This window comes from Vombatus ursinus, unplaced genomic scaffold, assembly GCF_900497805.2.
Source record: "Vombatus ursinus unplaced genomic scaffold, bare-nosed wombat genome assembly UNPS02014926.1, whole genome shotgun sequence".
NCBI classification, from domain to species: Eukaryota; Metazoa; Chordata; class Mammalia; order Diprotodontia; family Vombatidae; genus Vombatus; species Vombatus ursinus.
In genome coordinates, this window is record NW_020954704.1 from 2,559,935 (window position 1) to 2,578,364 (window position 18,430).

At 36.3% G+C, this 18,430-nt stretch overlaps 1 protein-coding gene across 1 annotated transcript in view; it reads right to left on the reverse strand.

The window, feature by feature from the left end:
- Positions 1-2,280: 2,280 nt before the first annotated feature.
- FAM71D (family with sequence similarity 71 member D) overlaps positions 2,281-18,430 on the reverse strand; it is a 53,109-nt gene continuing 36,959 nt past the window's right edge. Inside the window, exons 3-6 of the mRNA XM_027843722.1 lie at positions 17,141-17,411; positions 9,286-9,536; positions 3,876-3,904; positions 2,281-2,345 (exon numbers count right to left, since the gene is read on the reverse strand). Of these exons, the coding sequence (XP_027699523.1) occupies positions 2,281-2,345; positions 3,876-3,904; positions 9,286-9,536; positions 17,141-17,411 (616 nt within the window). The remainder of the gene's footprint in view (positions 2,346-3,875; positions 3,905-9,285; positions 9,537-17,140; positions 17,412-18,430) is intronic.

Consider the following 18,430-nt stretch of genomic DNA (forward strand, 5'->3'; position numbering starts at 1 on the left):
GTAAAGGAAGAGGTAGGGAACAAAATGAACCTGTGAGACCAACTGCCCTAGACTTCAAAGAGAAAAAAGACCTTGGGAGACTATATTAAGCTCTCTGGGAGCATAAAGTAGGGCTTTAACTTAAAAGGCAATTTTTGTGCTTATTTGCTATAGCAAGATAATTATATTCTTGTTCTTCACTTGAATTTCCTTCAGCTAATTGATATTTGCCAAACTTCCATCTAATTTTGACAGTTAATCTCAACATTAGTTGGTATTCAGTTTCTATATACTACCCATCTGTCCACCCACATGAGGAATAATTTTATCTAAAAAATTTTAAATTCAGCAAAATGAATTGTAACAAAATATTTCCCCACTTCTAGACAGCAGCTAAAGTACTGTTTTCTTGGAGACTAATAGATTAATCTGCAAATCATGTTCAACATGTAATGATATATAAATGAAAAACCTAAAGATGAATTGGTTAATGATCCAAGTTCCTTGCTTAATAAATGCTTGTTGCATTAGATTGGAAAAGCTTAAGTAGAGAAAACTAAATGGAAAATGCAACGGCTAGGTCCTAGTTGTTGGAATATTGAATATTGGGAAAAGTGAAATGGCTCTACTTATTAATATTTGAGAATTTGCCTTAGCCATAACTATTTTGGAAAAATTAAAACTAAAGATCTCAACAAGCTTAAAAACACATTCAGATTATTTTGTGCCTTTTCAAACCCAACACAAATTGTTCAGCTTTATGCAGAATTTTTCGTGTTTGTTATATTTCTCCCAAAAGTCTCTTTACTATATTTGGGGAGATCTTGTCGCTTGTTATTAATGCTTAGTTATATTTTCTCCCAGGTGAATTTTTTTCTATGCAGTACCTTTAGTACAAAAATTTTCTATAATGAAAATAATAGTATAGGTAGTCTCTGAATTACAAACCCCTGACATGGAAATGACCCTTTACAAACAAATGGCTGTGACATGAATCTTTTGTTATTGTTACTGTCTCTTCTGTGACTGTTGGGGGGAACTCTTCTCTTGCCACTACCATAATGGAGGAAATGGAATCACTGGAAGTCCTTAGCCTGAAGGAGAGAAGATTTAGAAGGAACATAATTGTCTTCAAGCATTTGAAAGACTCTGATCAGATCAGGTGATGGATACAGTAAGGCATTCATTTCCTAGTGGCATATGATTTAAAGTTGGAAGAGAGTTTAGAGCTCACCAATCCAATCTCTTTGCTAGGTGTGGAAACTGAGGTTCAGAGCTTAAATGATTTATCCTATGTCATGCCCATAATAAAGAGAACCATTATTCAGACTCAGGTCCTCTGAGTCCATATTTACCATTCTTTCTTCTCTATTACTTTTTTTTCTAGTTTCATTCCCCTGAGAGAAGTAGAACAGAAGGAAGTTTAAGAGTTGGGTAAACTGGAAAGGGATTAAAAGTGAAAGAAAAGTCAGGGAAAACATGAGAAAGTGAAGGCAAAGGTGAAGAGAGAGAAAGAGAGATGGAGGAAAATGGGGGTAAAAGGAAATAAAAAGAACTGTAAAATATTTTTAAATTTTAAAAATGTCTCCATTTCTTCTTTAAAGCTCATTTCATTTTCAGAAAATAGATGTTGGTCCTCACAATTTCAAGATTTTTATTTTTTTGATGTTTAAAAAAGGTGAAGAGGGAAGAAAGAGTGGGGTACATTGCCAGAATTTGTAAGGCATTTCCCCCCTCTTTTAAGTATCTCTGGTTGACTGCTCCATTTCAATCCATCTTGTTGAGAAATATCAATTACAGCTGATAATTCTGACCTTCACATTCACTGTGAATAAATAAGGGAGAATAAAGAACAGAAAGCTAGGAAATCAAAAGAGTAAGAATGAGAGGTTTAGAAAGATAATCATACTGAACTATGCCTCATTTCTTGCTTATAAGAATAGAATATGTGAAGTGCTACTTGTATTATAAGTAGCTTTCAGTTCTCTCATGAGAGTGAAGTTGTAACTCAAGTAACTGAAAGATGTGAGATAAGCCAGCTAGAAGACTTTCCTGGTGGACATAACTAGTATGCCTCAGATATGGATTAGTAGTGATAGTTGTGTTTTTTGTTAATAGTGGGAAGCAGATAATACTTTGGATTCTTCTTTGTGAGCATCAGAGGATTCATATTTTAGGCTAAATAAATCTGAATTTGATAGAATGATAGGTTAAAATTCATTTTACTCACTGTTATTTTTTGTTGGGGTGCAGGAGCAATACAATGTGAATATTAGAAAATGTAGGAGAACATGAAATGATTTAGAGGAAAGCAGAGAAGGGAAAAGAAAGGCTAACCAGAGGGAAAACTGAAAAACTATACAAGCCTAAAGAAAAATAAACGTAGAAAAGAAATACAGGGAGAAGAATTAGAAAATGAGTAAAAGAAAACAAAGAAGGGAAGCAATTATTGCTTTGTGGAGCACAAAAGTCAAATTGTTAGGTCATATTATTACATTTTACATCATTACATTACATCAGTGTTGTTTTAGAGTGATAGGAATGAGACTCTGGGTGTTCATTTGGGAGGCCAAAGATTATTATATAGGCTAGCTATACAAAGTACTCAGTAATTTGTTTTAGTTTTAGGTTTCTTTGGCAGAAAGCTTTGAATTCTTTGGAAGAGGGGCACTATTTGAATACTAAATACATAGTATTATTACTATTAATATTGATGCTAGATTTGCAACTATTAGGTGGAAAAAATCAGTACATTGGGGGCTTCTGGCTTTCTAAGCATTTGATGCTTAATTTAGTTTCTTGATGAGATTAGGTTTAGGCAAGATGAAAATTCCTTGCAGACACTAAGAAGATTTTAAATTGTTATATGAATTCCAATGGCCCCTCCTTCTGATAGTGTTCTCAGGTTTGAAGCTGAAGCCCATACTGTAGTAAATATCATATATGTATATATACATATATATATAAATGTATTATAATCAAATCTTTCTGGTAATTCTTGTAACCAATCCCTCCTTGAAACGGATAACAGACAGACCCAAATGACACCAAATTGTTTGTTCTTGTGAATTCTTATATAGTAGGGCTGTAGTGAATGTATTTAAAAGTACCTTAAAATTTAAGCTTTAGGAAATTCTCTTAGCTTCTTGTTCTATGAAAAGTTATTTTTTGTTTTCTCTGACCTTCAGATTGCATTCTCCCTTTTATTAAGAAAAATGTAAGGAAGTGATATGTTATAGAGTTTTACAGAAGCCATCTTACTTAAGTCCCTTCCATAATTCTCATTTACTTGTATGACTATGAAATAAGAGATATCAGATCCACCCACAGCTAAAAGGAAAAAAAAAAAAAGAAAGAAATTGACCAGGGGTTCAGCCCTGGGACTGATAAAGATAAATATACCAACACAAACCACCACCACAAAAATTTAGTAGCAAAACTTGGCTATAAATAATAACGTCAGTGTTCAACTATATCAAATGAATAGCTGCTGACACCAAGTGGTGCCACTTGGCAGTGATGCAGAGGCCAAAACAGGGGGCAAGGGAAAAGGACTGGCAAACTGACCATGGAAAATTTACTGAGAACTTGAACTGTGAGCACCACCCCCTCCTTCCATCCTAACCAGGAAGGGAGATTCATCTGTTGGAACAGTTGCTATGGGTTCTGCCTACAAAACTGGTCTTGGTACTCTGTAGTTTGTACCTAATTAGTCTGCCTAAGGAACAAAGGAGACCTGCCAATTCAGGGAGAGAAAAAAGAAGTAGTGATTAAAGAGGATGGCATGCCAAAGAAGCCAGTAGTTAAATAAATGGTTATTTCTACTCTGTTCCAGTGAGTGGATGATCCTGGACACCTGCATCACAATGAAGCATGTAAAAAAAATTATTTCATACCTGAAGCGACTGATTCATTTCTGGAATCCCTGTAAAACAAATAGCTCAGATCAAAACTTTGCCAATTCAACCACAAACATTTACAGAAGAATTACTAGGTAGTATGTAATCTGTCATTCTCTAAATGCTTTTTGATAGTAACTGAAACATACTTACCTGACTTGTGATCTTACTTCTGAAATGTGAATGTAAATAGAATGAGTGAAAGTACTTACCTATCTGTAAATATACGTACATGTGTATATATCTATATATTTTCTCATATTTGCAAATTATAAATTGTATATAATAATAATATAATTATATTTATATGTAAATTAGATATATGGGTTGTCCCCTTCCTCCTTTTGAGTTATGGATGTTAGGGCTGAGAGGAACCTGGAAGAAGCCCAAGAGCAGTTTGTACAACCCCACCCAGCTACCCCAGAAGAAGATGAGAAAGAGAAAGGCAGATGGAAAGATCATGAATGATTGCCTTTTCACGCTCCAAAAAGACCAAACTACAGCAATGCAAGAGCCACGAAGAGATCAAGAAACTGCTCAGTGTGAGGCATGCCACTTTGGCATTGGGGAAAAGAGAAAATGTACCCTAAGTTGACCAAGTAGAGGAGAAAGAGACTTGATTGAACAAGTTGAGCAGGAAATGTTTCCATAGTCACCTGAGAAAATGCTTTAATCAGTAGGGTGGAGTTTTGGAACATAGTTATAAAAATGTAAGAAATTTCAGATAGGGCTTTCTCAGGTGGATATGAGAGTACTTTCTACTTGCCCTGTTCAACCCAGTCTCTGTTTTCTACTCCTGGTTGTCATAGGGTGAATCCATCTCATTTAATGCCTTTCTCACGTAACCCTTAGCTGGTAGGCTTCCTATACTCTGTCAGCACCCCCCAAGGGCCTTTGGGGAGGTTCAAAAGACATGGATGCTTTTTCCATTGACTTTTCCTGCCTCCCATCTTTCTCAGAGGCAGCTAGGCCAAGGTAATCGAATTGCATGAGGCTGCTTTGAAATTTGAGAAATATTGATGAGCAACTAACATGTGACTCAAAGGAGAGTAACGGATTCCTGCGAGAAGGTGAAGATTCACGAATGTATCAGAACTAAGTGGTCTGGCAGTTTTATGGCACAGTTATAATATGAATCTCAGTAACTTGCAAACCAGTAAATCCAAATAGTCATAACTAAATAAATATATCTGGTGATGTCCAAAATAATGACAATTTTAAGAAACTGAGACTTATCAAGTCTATGGACTTCCATCAGAAACCTCTTCAAAACCCTGAAGATACCATAGTAAGACTCATCAATGTATATTTACTTTAAATGAAAACACTTGCAATATTTAATAATTCTTTTAAAAATTCTATATAAAGCTATTAATGAAGGGAATAGTCTCAGTGAGAACTTTACTGACCATAAGTAACACTATGAAATTATAATAGAGTTTACAATTGTGTTTCTGATACATAAAGGCAGAAGAAAATCCATTCTTGGCTTTACTGAGCACTATAGTATTAATTATAGCCAAAATTTGCTTTTATTTGCTTTTCTCCCCTACCTGATAAAAGTCACCAGTTACTTAGAGTCATGAATCCCAAGGTTGGAAGGGACCTTAGATATCATTCAATCTGATCTCTCATTCCTTGTAGAAATTCTTTCTTTAATATTGCTAATAGGTTTGGTATGGCAAACTCTTAGACTGGAGGAGAAATACTAAGTTACTAAGTACCTTGTTGAGTTAAGTGACCTCTAAGGTCCTTTTGAATTTTAAAATTCTGATTTTATGATTATTGCTAACCTTAATTTTCTTATTATTTCTAATAATGATAATGACGTAACAATATTTGGCCCTTTAAGAGCATTTTTCATATTAAAAACTCAAAGAATCTTTATAAATTTAAAATATTAATAAGCTACTCAGAATTCAGATTTAACATTTTAGGTCATATACTGTTTATATGAATGGTAGTCAAGAAGGAGTTACAAATAATTTGATGATCTTGAATTATTGGGACCATCTCTGAAGAATTAGATATAAGCAAGCTATTAGGTTTGAGGTATATGAGTCAAAGTGAGTAATAGGAATAACTACCAGAGTGGCTAGAGGTCAAATCAGTTGTGATTTAGGGAAGGATATTAAGATGAATTGATTAATGTTTTCCTCTTCTGTTTTTAGAAATATTTGTGGATTATTTATCATTTATTAAAAGTGTTTGAATCCAACTTTATGTGATTAGAGGGTGTCTGCAACCAGAATGTCATCTGACTTCTGTAACTCTGGAGGAATGCTAGAGATGGCTACAAGGTATTTTGGGTTCCCCCAAGTCCTGGAGCCACCCAAAGTATTCTTGTTTTGGGTCTACCTAGGCTTGTGTTTTCAGCTTCTTGTGATTTGTTTGTAACTATGTGGAAACCTTTGACCTTTGTCAAAATTCTATATAATGTAAACTTTCCAGAACCTGGGAGAAGGACCCCTTCTTTCCATCTCTCTCTACCAAACAACCTAATAAATTTCTTTCTAAAACTATTTCAGGTTTTGGGGTTTGTTCTCATGAATAACATATTCAACTTTTTATTTTGCAGTAAAAATATTAATAGCATTCTTTTGCATAGTTACTGAAAGTATTTTTTTCCACTGTATGACCCCTTTTGGTAACATCCTATACTTTCCCACTTTATGTTTGTCTTTCTTTCCAAGAGGCAAATTGAGATTGTACCTGGAGTTAGGAAGACCTGAATTTGATCCTGCTTTAGATGTTTACTAGCATTAGTAACTAGATTAATCAATTAATCCCTATTAGCCTCAGGTCCTTCACCTCTAAAATGGAGACAGCAGTAGTACCAACTTTACCTCTAAAATGAGGACAGTTACAGCACCTACTTCATGAGGTTGTTATAAAGAATCAAATAAGATAATATATGTCACATATGTAAAGTGCTTTGCAGCTTTTTAAGGACTATACAAATATTAGTTATCATTCCTCTCTCCTTGCTTTCTTTCCTTCCTCTCCTGTTTCCTATTCTCTCCTATACCAGGATTTTGTTTTTGTTTTTTTTGTCCAGACTTGTGTTGGCCAATAAATGGCTTATGGAACTCCCAGTGAGGAAACTCCCTCTACCAATGCAGATCAGCACCTGTTTTGCAATTTATAATCTAAGAGAGTTGTCTGGGGCACTGATTAGCCCAGGGTCACACATCCAGTATATCAGAGGTAGGAGTTGAGCCATGATCATCCTGACCTGGCCTCTATCTTCACTACATCATCCCATCTCTTCCTCTTGCACTTTTGACTAGTAATAATAGTTGATTATTGACATATTGCTTTAGAGTTTACATTGTACTTTACTTACATTATCCATTATCACAATAACCTTGTGAAATCAGTACTGTAGTTACTAAGTTATTACCTCCTTTTATAGATGAGGAAACTGAGGCAGGATGCTCAGGTCAAATGGTTAGTAATTTGAACTGGGTTATCTACTACTACTTTACTCTATCCACTATGCCAAACTACCTCTACCAGTTGCAACCATGATCATTATTTAGCATTAACCATCGCTAAAGATGTTGCTGAATCTTCCTCTGAAGAGAACCAGATCAAAATTAATGGGGAAATTTTTCCTATTCTTGATACTTCTATACCTTCTTATCCCTATCAGGAGCAGGGAAATTTCTGTGGGAGGTAGCTTCAATTTCCATTTGTAATTCATATTCAAGAGAATTCAGTTCTATAGAAAAATCCTTTGAAAGCTGGACTATCCTTAGGCTTGAGTATATAGCCTTTCTTAGAGCCAATCATAACAGTAAAAACCTATAGGGTAGGAAATTTACTTTGATTCTCACTCTGATTTCAGGGTTTCTATGCAAAGCTAGACTCTCCTCTAGGATCGCTCACATTCATACAGCTTGTGTTAACTCTACTTAGCTGCAGAAGGAGCTAAAGAAGAAAGCCAGATTTGTATCATATATTGGTTAACCAAGCTTTTAAAATATTGAGTAGCATCTTAGATTTTCACTCCTCAGGTTACTGAGACTCTCTACTGTATTGACTTGTCATGCTGGTGTAATCAACACTCTATTATATACATTAATAAAAATGAGAAAAAACAAGGCATAGCTAATCCAAAAAGTAGATAATTCTTTAAATTGCAAAAAAAAATTATATTTGGGTTTGATATTCATTATCTAATTAATTCTTCAAGTAATGTAATGTAAAGTAATGTAATTCCTAATTGTAAAATTATAGACAGGGAAGGGATCCTGAGAGTTTTCTTTAGGCAGAGGAATGCCTAAACAGTCCAAAACAGATGGTTATCTGGCTTCTTTTTAAAAGAATGTTAGGGACAGGGGCTCCACAACCTGCAGTAACCCATTCAAGTGTTCTATTACCCTGATAAATCAATCAACATTATTTATTGAGTATCTACTATGTTAATAACACTGTGTAGTCAAGAACTTTATACACTTAACTAAAATCTCTTCTGTTTCATCCATGTTTTAGGAACAACTATTACCATCTTCCTCATCAAAACATTAATATAAATGCAAACATTAATATAAATGAAGGCAGTAATTGCCACTACTTAACCTTCTCTTACCTAACATAAATATCTCAACTTTTAAAGCTTGCCCTTACTAGACCCATTCTAACCCTTAAGTAACTGTTGTCATTCTTAACTGGATCCTCTTTAGAGTCAGATTCCAGATTAAAACATGATGGAAATGGGATATAGCACTTAAATAAAAATGTGGCTAAGGTAGGGCATAATGGAAGAATTACCCTACAGTCTCTGTGTGTTAGACTCTATTAATGCACCAGAGTATCAGGTTGACTTTCATCACCATAGCATCATATTGTTGATTTGCATTCAGGTTATTAAAATTATTTTAAGTCTCCGGGGAACATCGAGAAAGACCACCCAAAATATAAACTAGATGGCAGAGAAGTCGGAGAAATTTACTTTAGTTAAGCAGCATGGTATGGTAGAAAAAGAAGTGTATAGGAAGTCAGATGACTTGTGTTCTAGTTCTAATTCCAGCTCCAACATTCACTAGCTATGTGATTTTGAATGATTCGCTTAATTTATCCAAGCCTCACTAATCTTCTGTGAAATGGGTATAATAACACCTGCTCTGCCAATCTTTCAGGGTTGTTATGAGACTCAAATGAGATAGTATATGTGAAACCACTTTGTAAATAATAAAGTGCTATAGAATTGTAAGGTATTATTATAAACCAAATGTGGTTAATTGAGAGTCGACTATCATTATTCATTTATACAGTTATGTAGCTCTAAGAAGCTTCCAATGACCGATGTTTGAACCAATGCTGGAACTTTTAAGTGTGCATGTGTGTGGATAAATAGATAGATATCTTTCCCCATTACTTAGAATCTGGGAATCTTACACACCTTAACTCTTCTGCCTTAGTGGCTGACTCTGTAACAACAATCTTCTTTTCACCAGGGTCAGGATCACTTAACTCCTTTTGTATAACAGTTTCACTCTGTTTCAAACTGGTTTGATTATTCACTTCTGATTTACTCTCACATTCTTCAAAAGTTACTTCAGAGATTATAATATTATTAGATGACTCATTGTCAAGGGTAGTATCACTTTCTGGATCTTGTAAATACACAAGCTGCTCACTTATCTCGTTTATCTTTGGAAATAATAACGAACAGAAAATAAGACATAGTAAGAACATCATTTAATAGTAATTGGTGGAATTCAGACCTGTGATTTTATTTGAAGAAGGAATTCCTGGTTTGGAAATTACCTTCATTGATGCAGATTGCCAGCTTTCTCTATATTTTACAATCTTACAGAATTGTCTGGGTCCTAAGAGGTTAAATGACTTGCCTATGGTCACATAGCTAGTGTGCTTTTGAGTTAGAATTTAAACTCAAGCCTTCTTGACTGCAAGGATAGATTTATATTTATTGGGTATCCAAATGGGTTAGGGGTTCTCATAGGTAGGGACAAGGGCTTAGCTAGGAAAATAAGTTCCTGTACAGAATGGACAAAAGGATTGGGAAAGAGCACCAATAGAGTCTACATGGTGCCTTTATAGTCCCTGACTGAAAGGAACCATTTATACTACCTTATTCCATTCCTACTTGTAGTCATCTACTGATTTCAATTCACCCTTCAGTGACTTTAGTACCCAGCTCAGTTTTTCAGTCCTTATTATCCCCTGCTAACAGTATTGGGAGCTTCAGTATTTACATCCCTCTCACTTTCTGGCCATACAATTCCTTAACATGTTCAACTCCAATAGTTGTCTTCCTTTCACTTCAAGTCACCTACCAGGATGGTTATATGTTAGTCCTCACTAGATCTCTCCATATTTTCCACTTCCAACGTAGTAAACACTGAAATTTCATTCTTCAATTGCAACTTCTCATCCTCTTGTTTCTCCAACTCTTGCACTGATACTAAATCTATGGTTTCATTTACAGGTATCTTATTCTTCACCCTCATTTTAACTTCCAGTCCCTTGACTAATCCTTATTGTCCTGTTTATCTTCTCCACACTGGTTTCACCTACCTCCATACCCAGCTTTACCCTGGGGTCTGTCACTTTAGTATTTTACCAGCCATGATTATAGAATCCCTTGTCCTTGTGACTTTCCACTATTCCTGACCTGGTAATTTTCATCTTTGGACAATCCTGGCACTGGGTTTTTGCATTTCTGCTTTGGGATTGCTCAATGTCATATGAGTGGTAGGAACTCAGACTCATTTCATCTACTACAAATTTATAGTATATTACATTATCTGGGTATTTGCTTGCCATTTAACAGTCAGTCAGTCAACCAATAGGGCAATCAACAAGTATTTAGGAAGTGTCAGTTGTGGGCCAGGCATCATGCTAGACACTGGGAGTGCAAATACCAAGAATGAAATAACCCCCACTCTCAAGGATCAAAGACCTAACATTCTAACAAGGACTTTTATGTACTTGTGTCCTTGTTTCTCCTATGTGTGTATATATGCACACATATATGTATATACAGAAACACACTTGTACATATACACATGTATGTATGTCCTTATTTCTCCTGTATATACCTCCTACACATACATATATACATGTGTATGTATATGTGTAAGTACACATGTATGTATTTATGTAAGTACATGCATATGCATTGTTTTCTTTTACACGCATATATACAATATGCACGTGTGCATATATACATACACATGCATACATGCATATATGCATACATGCACAGTGAGTGTCCTAAAAGTCTTAGTGCAGTTTTGAGCTTTATTCCTAGGAACCTACTGGTCAAGCATTGGAGAGGAGTTGAATATCCTTTTTTAGTTTTTTGGTTTTGATTATTTTTCAACTCAGGCAATGAGGAAGCCAAACCAATGGCTTAAGCCTTAGTCCCCCGAGTCAGTTAAATCTCTAGGATAATATCAATCTTTTAAAGAAAAACTAGCCTAACCTACATGGGACAGGACCTTAGGATATTCCTCCTACCATATATATCTCTCTATTACTTTTTACGTGTTGTCTTGTAAAAGGATCCATATTTACAAAGAAAAAAAACCAAACCCATATTTATAGTAACTCTTTTTTGTAGTGCAAAAAACTGGAAACTGAGTGGAGGTATATCTACTGGGCAATGGCTAAACAGATTATGGCAAATGAATATAATGTAGTATTACTGTGCCATTAAGGATGAAGAAATGGATGATTTCAGAGACATGTGGGAGGACTCGTACGAGCTAATTCAGAGTGAAGTGTGTGAAACCTTAAGAACAATTTATTCAATAACAACATCAGTATAAAGAAAGACAACTTTGAAAGACGTGGGAACTCTGATCAATGCAATGAGCAGTTATGTTTCTAAATGATGAAGCATGCTGTTCATCTCTTGACAGAGGGATAATGGACTCAAGATGTGGAACAAAACTTTAAGTTCCTTTAGGACAAGGATTCTGTCTTATTCATCTTTGTGTCCCTCATACCACCAAGTACATTACATTGTACATAGTAGTCTCTCAATGAGTATTTGTGTTGTGAATGAATCTAATATAAACAACAAAAGTAAAGCAACTGAAATGATTAAATATTTATGATATGAAATAAGAAAGGGAAAGGGCTTTACCTTCCCACACCCCAGTCTCAGTTAATGAAATTGCAGAAGGTCCAGGATATCATCATAAAGCATTAAGTAAAAAGGTAGTCATAAATGATGAGGTTTTAATGTATAGAAAAATGGGAGTCATTGTCTTATGATCCCTTTTTAAGGTGTGAACTTCCTTTTGATTCAAGAAATAAACCATGATTGGCTAACCAAACAAGCTAACCATGTCTCTGGGGACTTTGAATAGCTAGAAGAATTTTACCAGTTTGCCTGTTTGCTAATTTGCCAGTTGAAGAGTTGGAATCAGAAATGGAAAAAGAATGAGGCCTCCTAAGAACTGTCCTTGTGTAAAGTGCATCCTAGTTTATGGGGAATGTTTTTGTATCTACGTGTTTTTGCTGTACCATTTAAGAAAATGCTTCTGCTAATTGCTAATTGAGTCTACTTGTTGTTTTGTTGTTCAGTCATTTCAGTCATGCCTGGCCCTTTGTGACCCCATTTGGGGTTTTCTTGGCAAAGACACTGGAGTAGTTTGCCATTGCCTTCTCTAGCTAATTTTACAGATGAGGAAACTTGAGGCAAACAGGATTAAGTGACTTGCCCAGGGTCACACAGCTAATAAAGGTCTAAGGTCAGATTTGAACTCAGGAAGATAAGTCTTCCTGATTGCAGGCTTGATGCTCTATCTATTGTGCCAGCTAGCTGCCTCATTGAGTCTGCTGTCTGATTGTTAATGGTGAGGGCTCAGGAGCTACAGGATTAGAAATATAACCCCATCAATAACCACTAGAATACTGATAGTGGTGGGAGCGGTGATGGTGATGGTAGTAGCAGTAATAGGAGCAGCAGTAGTAGTAGAAGAAGCGGTAGTGGTAGTAGTAGCAGCAGCAGTAGTAGTAGTAGCAGCAGCAGTAGTAGTAGTAGCAGCAGCAGTAGTAGTAGTAGCAGCAGCAGTAGTAGTAGTAGCAGCAGCAGTAGTAGTAGTAGCAGTAGCAGTAGTAGCAGTAGCAGTAGTAGTAGTAGCACTAGTAGTAGTAGCAGTAGTAGTAGTAGTTGCTGCTGCTGCTGTTGCTATTGCTCTAGTTACTATACTCTGCGGATCTAGCTCTTTGATTGTGAGTTCAAGTTGGGGGAGTATTCCAGAGGGAGTATTATACTTAGAGACCCACTAGAGACATTCTTCATCTGAGATTTTCCTTCTTGCGTACCGTAGTTTGTGGAGATCCACTGGAGAAAAACTATCTTTTTTTCCCCTTTTTTTCAGTTTTGGCTGTAATTGAACATCCTATTTTCTAACATATTTCTTTTACAAATTAGAATTGTTCCTTTGAAATAACTTTTGTTTGTTTGAATGCTTAAGTACTATTATCTATTTTATCACTGTATCTTTTGTCTGCATTGTAGCTAATATCAAGAACATGAATCCCTAAAATACAGGTGCCTAGAAATTCACCTAGAAAACACTATGGGAGCTTATCTAAGTCATTTTTTCTTTTTAAGGAAACCTCGACTAGAATGGGGACCGGTAGACCATACAAAAGAATCCCTCTGGGCTGCATATTGACTTAGAAAACCACATGTTAACATTATATATGTTTTATTATATTTTGTTATTTAGTTAAATATTTTCTAATTACATTTTAATCTAATTCAGGTCACACTCCAAGTATTGTGGGCTGCATGTGTGACACCTCAGACCCAGACTATTCATTTTGTTGTGATGAGTCAAAACAACATTTCTGAAACCCTTATGTACTGCTGCAGGTCCATAGGATAAGGTTTGCTTGCTGGCCTAGAAACTCCCAAATTACATTTGAGGAATTCTCACACCTCTTTGGGGGAGTTTCTGAGTTTGTTTTCTTTTTAAGTTAATCTACTTGTCCTGAGGGGTGAGTTTAGACTTCCAGTTATATTCTCTACATTTTTTAGGAGTCCTTGGAGAAAATTTGGGTACCATGTGATACAAGGACCCAGAGGACATTTGTTTGTCTAAAACTTACATATGAAAGGATTCACGGAGACATTTTAGAGTACCTTGAGATATTTTGTTTAGACTCGTAGTTGAATTTCCCTGTTTATTTCAAGGACCTGTGTGTTGTTGCAGGTACCCAGGAGGAATTTTCCAGGATTAAAGATGAGAGTCCAGAGCAGAGAAGCCTCTTAGAAGAGGGTGAGTTCCTCAGCTCCCCTGAATCCAGCACTAGTTTATCATAGTCCCATTATCATTGGTACCTGACCGAACGCAAAGCATAAGGGCCCCTCATTGGAGACGGAGAAGGAAAGGACCTCTGAGAGGAGCCTTGCACCAACTTGGTGCCAGTGAGTCATCACCAAGCCAGGGTAACTTGGTTTCTCACCTGAAGAATGAGGGATTGATTTCCAGTTGATCCCAGATCCTTAATCTCTATGAAGAGAACCTTATGTGTTCTAGGGAACCAAGCTTTCCCTCTGAGATGGGAAGCTTGATTTTCTTTTCCTTTTGTTTATTGTCTTTGGGTAGGGAAGGCTTTTGCAGTAGGTAACGTATGAGCATTTGTCAAATGACAAATTCTGTTAAGTTGAATCACCATGCATTTGGAAGTAATGTTTATTTCCTGATACTAATCTGTATCATATGGACTTTTTCATAGAGTTTTCTTTTAGTATAATGGAATGCAGAAGGCACTGGAAAGGACATTACTTGAATCTACCCAAGAGGTATCCAGAGTTTGGGATTTATGGATTTTGTTGAAAGCACTCTGGTTGATTTGCTGGAAACAAATCTTTAACTGGGAGTAGAATATAAGAGAAGGGTTTTTACTTCCCTGCTCATTTAATGTAACTATGAAAGCCCAGAAAGCAATCCCAAGGTGTTTAGTATGAAGGTATGTCACACATGAAGTGGTTTTAATGTGTGAACAGTATGTGTCATACAATTTGTGTGATCCCTTTATGAGGTATGAACATCATTGGTGATTGGGCCAAGACGGGAACAGTTCTGACTAAATACAAAACAAGCTAACCACACCTCTGTGGACTTAAAACAGCTAGAGTAATTTTGAGCAGTTTATCTGTTCAAGAGTTCACCAGTTTGAGAATTAAACTCAAAAGTGGAAGGATAACCAGGTCCTCTAAAGGGAGTCACTTCAATTCCAAAGGACCCATGATAAAAAAAATGCTATCCACATCCAGAGAGAGAACTGATGGACCTTGAGTGTAGATTGAAGCAGACTTTTTTTCACTTTCCTTATTTTTCCTGTGTGTGTGTTTTCTTTTGCAACATGACTAATATGGAAATGTTTTACATGACTTCATATGTATAATTGATATATTGCTTGCCCTCTCAAGGGGAATAGGAGGGATGGGAAAGAGGGAGAGAATCTGGAACTCAAAATTTAAAAAAATGAATGTGGAAAATGTTTTAAAATGCCATTGGAAAATATTTAAAGAAATATTTTTTTTTTAAGGGAGCTACTTTGCTTGAAACAAGGGGATTTTCTCTCCCTCCTACCATTGACTTGACCATGTCATCCAGGAGACTGGACAAGTAGGAGCAGAGAGACATACTGAGGGCAAATAGAGCCAGTCAGTCAAAGGAGGAGGTAGCTTCAAGGAACCTGACCCTTCAGGCTGTGGATTAAAGAAAGAGCCTCTAGAACCAGGATTTGTTATTTACTCTTTTACCACATGTATTCCCTACATGTATACCTCACTACAATTTTTTTTAGGTTTGTGCCCACTCTTTCTGCAGATGTACTATATATTTGTGGGGAAAGTACACTCTATAGGAGGGGGAAATATTTTTGCACTGTTGTTCTTGCTATGTATTCAGGCAAATGCATTTGCTAAGAATTAATTTAGTCTACTAGGTGATTATTCATGGAAAGAACATCTTTGGGAGTTCAGGAGTGAAGGTGTTAGAAATATAATCCCATAGAGTTATCCCTTGAATCCAAGATAGCAGCCACATTCTGGGAATCCAACCGTCGGAGTGTAAATGTCAAGCAAGCGAGTAGCCTGTGTATGTGTCTGTTCATGGCTCATTCAGTTCTCTCTATTTCTCCTGTTTTGCTCTTAACTCTTTAATGACTTCCTATAAATAACTCCCAAGTCTAGATCTATCTCTACCCCTAACCTCGCATGTTAGGCATTTCTGATTTCCTATTAGATACCTTCACCTCAATGTACTACTAATACCTCACATTCAACATGTACAAAACTGAACTCTTATCTTTTTTTGTTTGTTTTTTGTTGTTGTTTTGGCTAGGCAATGGGGGTAAGTGACTTGCCTAGAGTCATACAGCTAGTAAGTGTCAAGTGTCTGAGGCTGGATTTGAACTCAGGTCCTTCTGACTCCAGAGCCAGTGCTCTATCCACTGAGCCACATAGCTGCCCCAAACTCTTGATTTTTTCTCGAAAACTTGCCTTTTCCTCTAACTTTTTTATTTCTGTTGATGGTAACTATTGTCTAAAGACTTCTAGGATACTCTCCTTCCTTCCTCAGTGTGTTCAGTACCTGGCTCTCCTCCCCAACTCCTGCTCTCGTACCGAGGGACTTCAATATAGGTATTGATATTTTAACTTCCCATTCCTCAACTTAATTTCCCATGGCTTACTCTTCCACCCCACCCCACCTACACAGTCTTGCCATCACCTAAAAGTTTACTCTCTAGAATGCCTGCTCCATTATAAACTAATTTTCTTTCATATTAAACCTATTACTTAGAAACTAGTATAATGCTATATGCCTTTATGGGTAGCAATATATGTTTGGTGACAGGGTTACTCTTGATCTCAGTAGATGAGTAGACATCTCCTAGAATTGTGGTGATTTTCTTTTCTTTTCTTTTTTTTGGTGAGGCAATTGGTGTTAAATGACTTGCCCAGAGTCACACAGCTCGTAAGTGTTATGTGTCTGAGTCCAGATTTGAATTCAGGTTCTCCTGACTCCAGGACCAGTGCTCTATCTACTGCCACCTAGCTGCCCATTGTTGTGATTTTCTTGCCAACCACTTTGTTCCGCAGGAATAAACAATATTAAAATTGAATTACCAAGAGTACATATTCTTAGCACATTGATAATTAATCCTATCAAACTACCTTAAATCCAAGTAGAATGCATAATCTTTGGTTGCATATTAATATTTGATATTACATATTTAATGTCCTCCATGTGACTTACTTCAATATCATCCCCAGCATTGGTCATTTTGTCAGTGTTTTCGTGGATTTTTGAAACTTTTTGGCCTCCTGTAAAGGTAATGGCCTTCTGTGATTTTGTAGTAGACTTCAAGAGAGAGATGAGCTCAGTCCATTGTTGGAATACAACATCTTGTTTATGGGGTGGGGCGCAGAGCCGAAGATAGTAGGCACGTCCACTCACCAACTTTACTTTCAGGCACATTTTCGCAGCATCGTGAATACAAATAGTGACAAACTCCAAAGGGAGAGCCCTGAAAACAAACTCAAAAGTGATATGATATGGAAACCCAATAACACTTTATATTTGTATAATCCTTTATAATTTTCATTTTCAAAAACCTTTTAGTTGATTTTTTTCTACATCACTTCAATTTCAGGATATATCCTTTCCTGTCACCTATCCAAAGAGCCATGTCTAGTAACGAAGATTAAAAAAGAAAAGTTCAGCCAAACCAACCAACATATCGATCATGACTGATAGTATATGTAACATTCTTCTCCCACAGTACTCCAACTCTGCAGAGGGGAAAGAGGTACATTTTCTCAACTCCTTTCTGGGGCCACGCTTGGTGCTTGATACTTTTCAAAGTGCTTTCATATTCTATTATCTCATTTTATTTTTATTACAATCCTTTGAGGAAAGTAGGGCTGACATTATTACCCCGATGTAATAGGTAAGAAAACTAAAGCATGTTGAAATTAACTGAGGTCACACAAGTTAGTGATGAAGTCAAACTAGCATTGAGGTCTCCTGATTCCTAGTTCTGTTCTTTTTCCACTCAGATTTTGTGTATAGTCTTTGTTTATATGCCTACTGGAGGAAATATTGTATATTAAACTATGTATACATTTTCATTTTGGATCCTCAGTGTTTAACTGAATGTCTGCTGATTGCTAAATTCTCTCGTCTCTTTGCCTTTGCATTGGCTGCTCACCCTGCCTCCCTCTGTATCTCAGAATTCTTGGTTTCCTTCAAGAGTCAGCTTAACTGCCGCTTCTGCCAAAAACTTTCCCAACTGCTTCTGCCTTCCCATCCAAGATTATCTTGGATCTACTTTGTATGTTTTGTATATGCATACAGAAGTACATATGTGTCTCTGTATCCTTATACACACAATCTCTCTCCCGTTAGAATGTAAGTTCCAAGAGGGCAGGGACTATTTTACTGTTGTCTTTGTATCTCGAATACTTAGCACAGTATCTGATACATAGTAGATGCTTAATAAATGATTAAGTGATTAAATTATGAGAAAAAGAAGAAAAGAAGGAA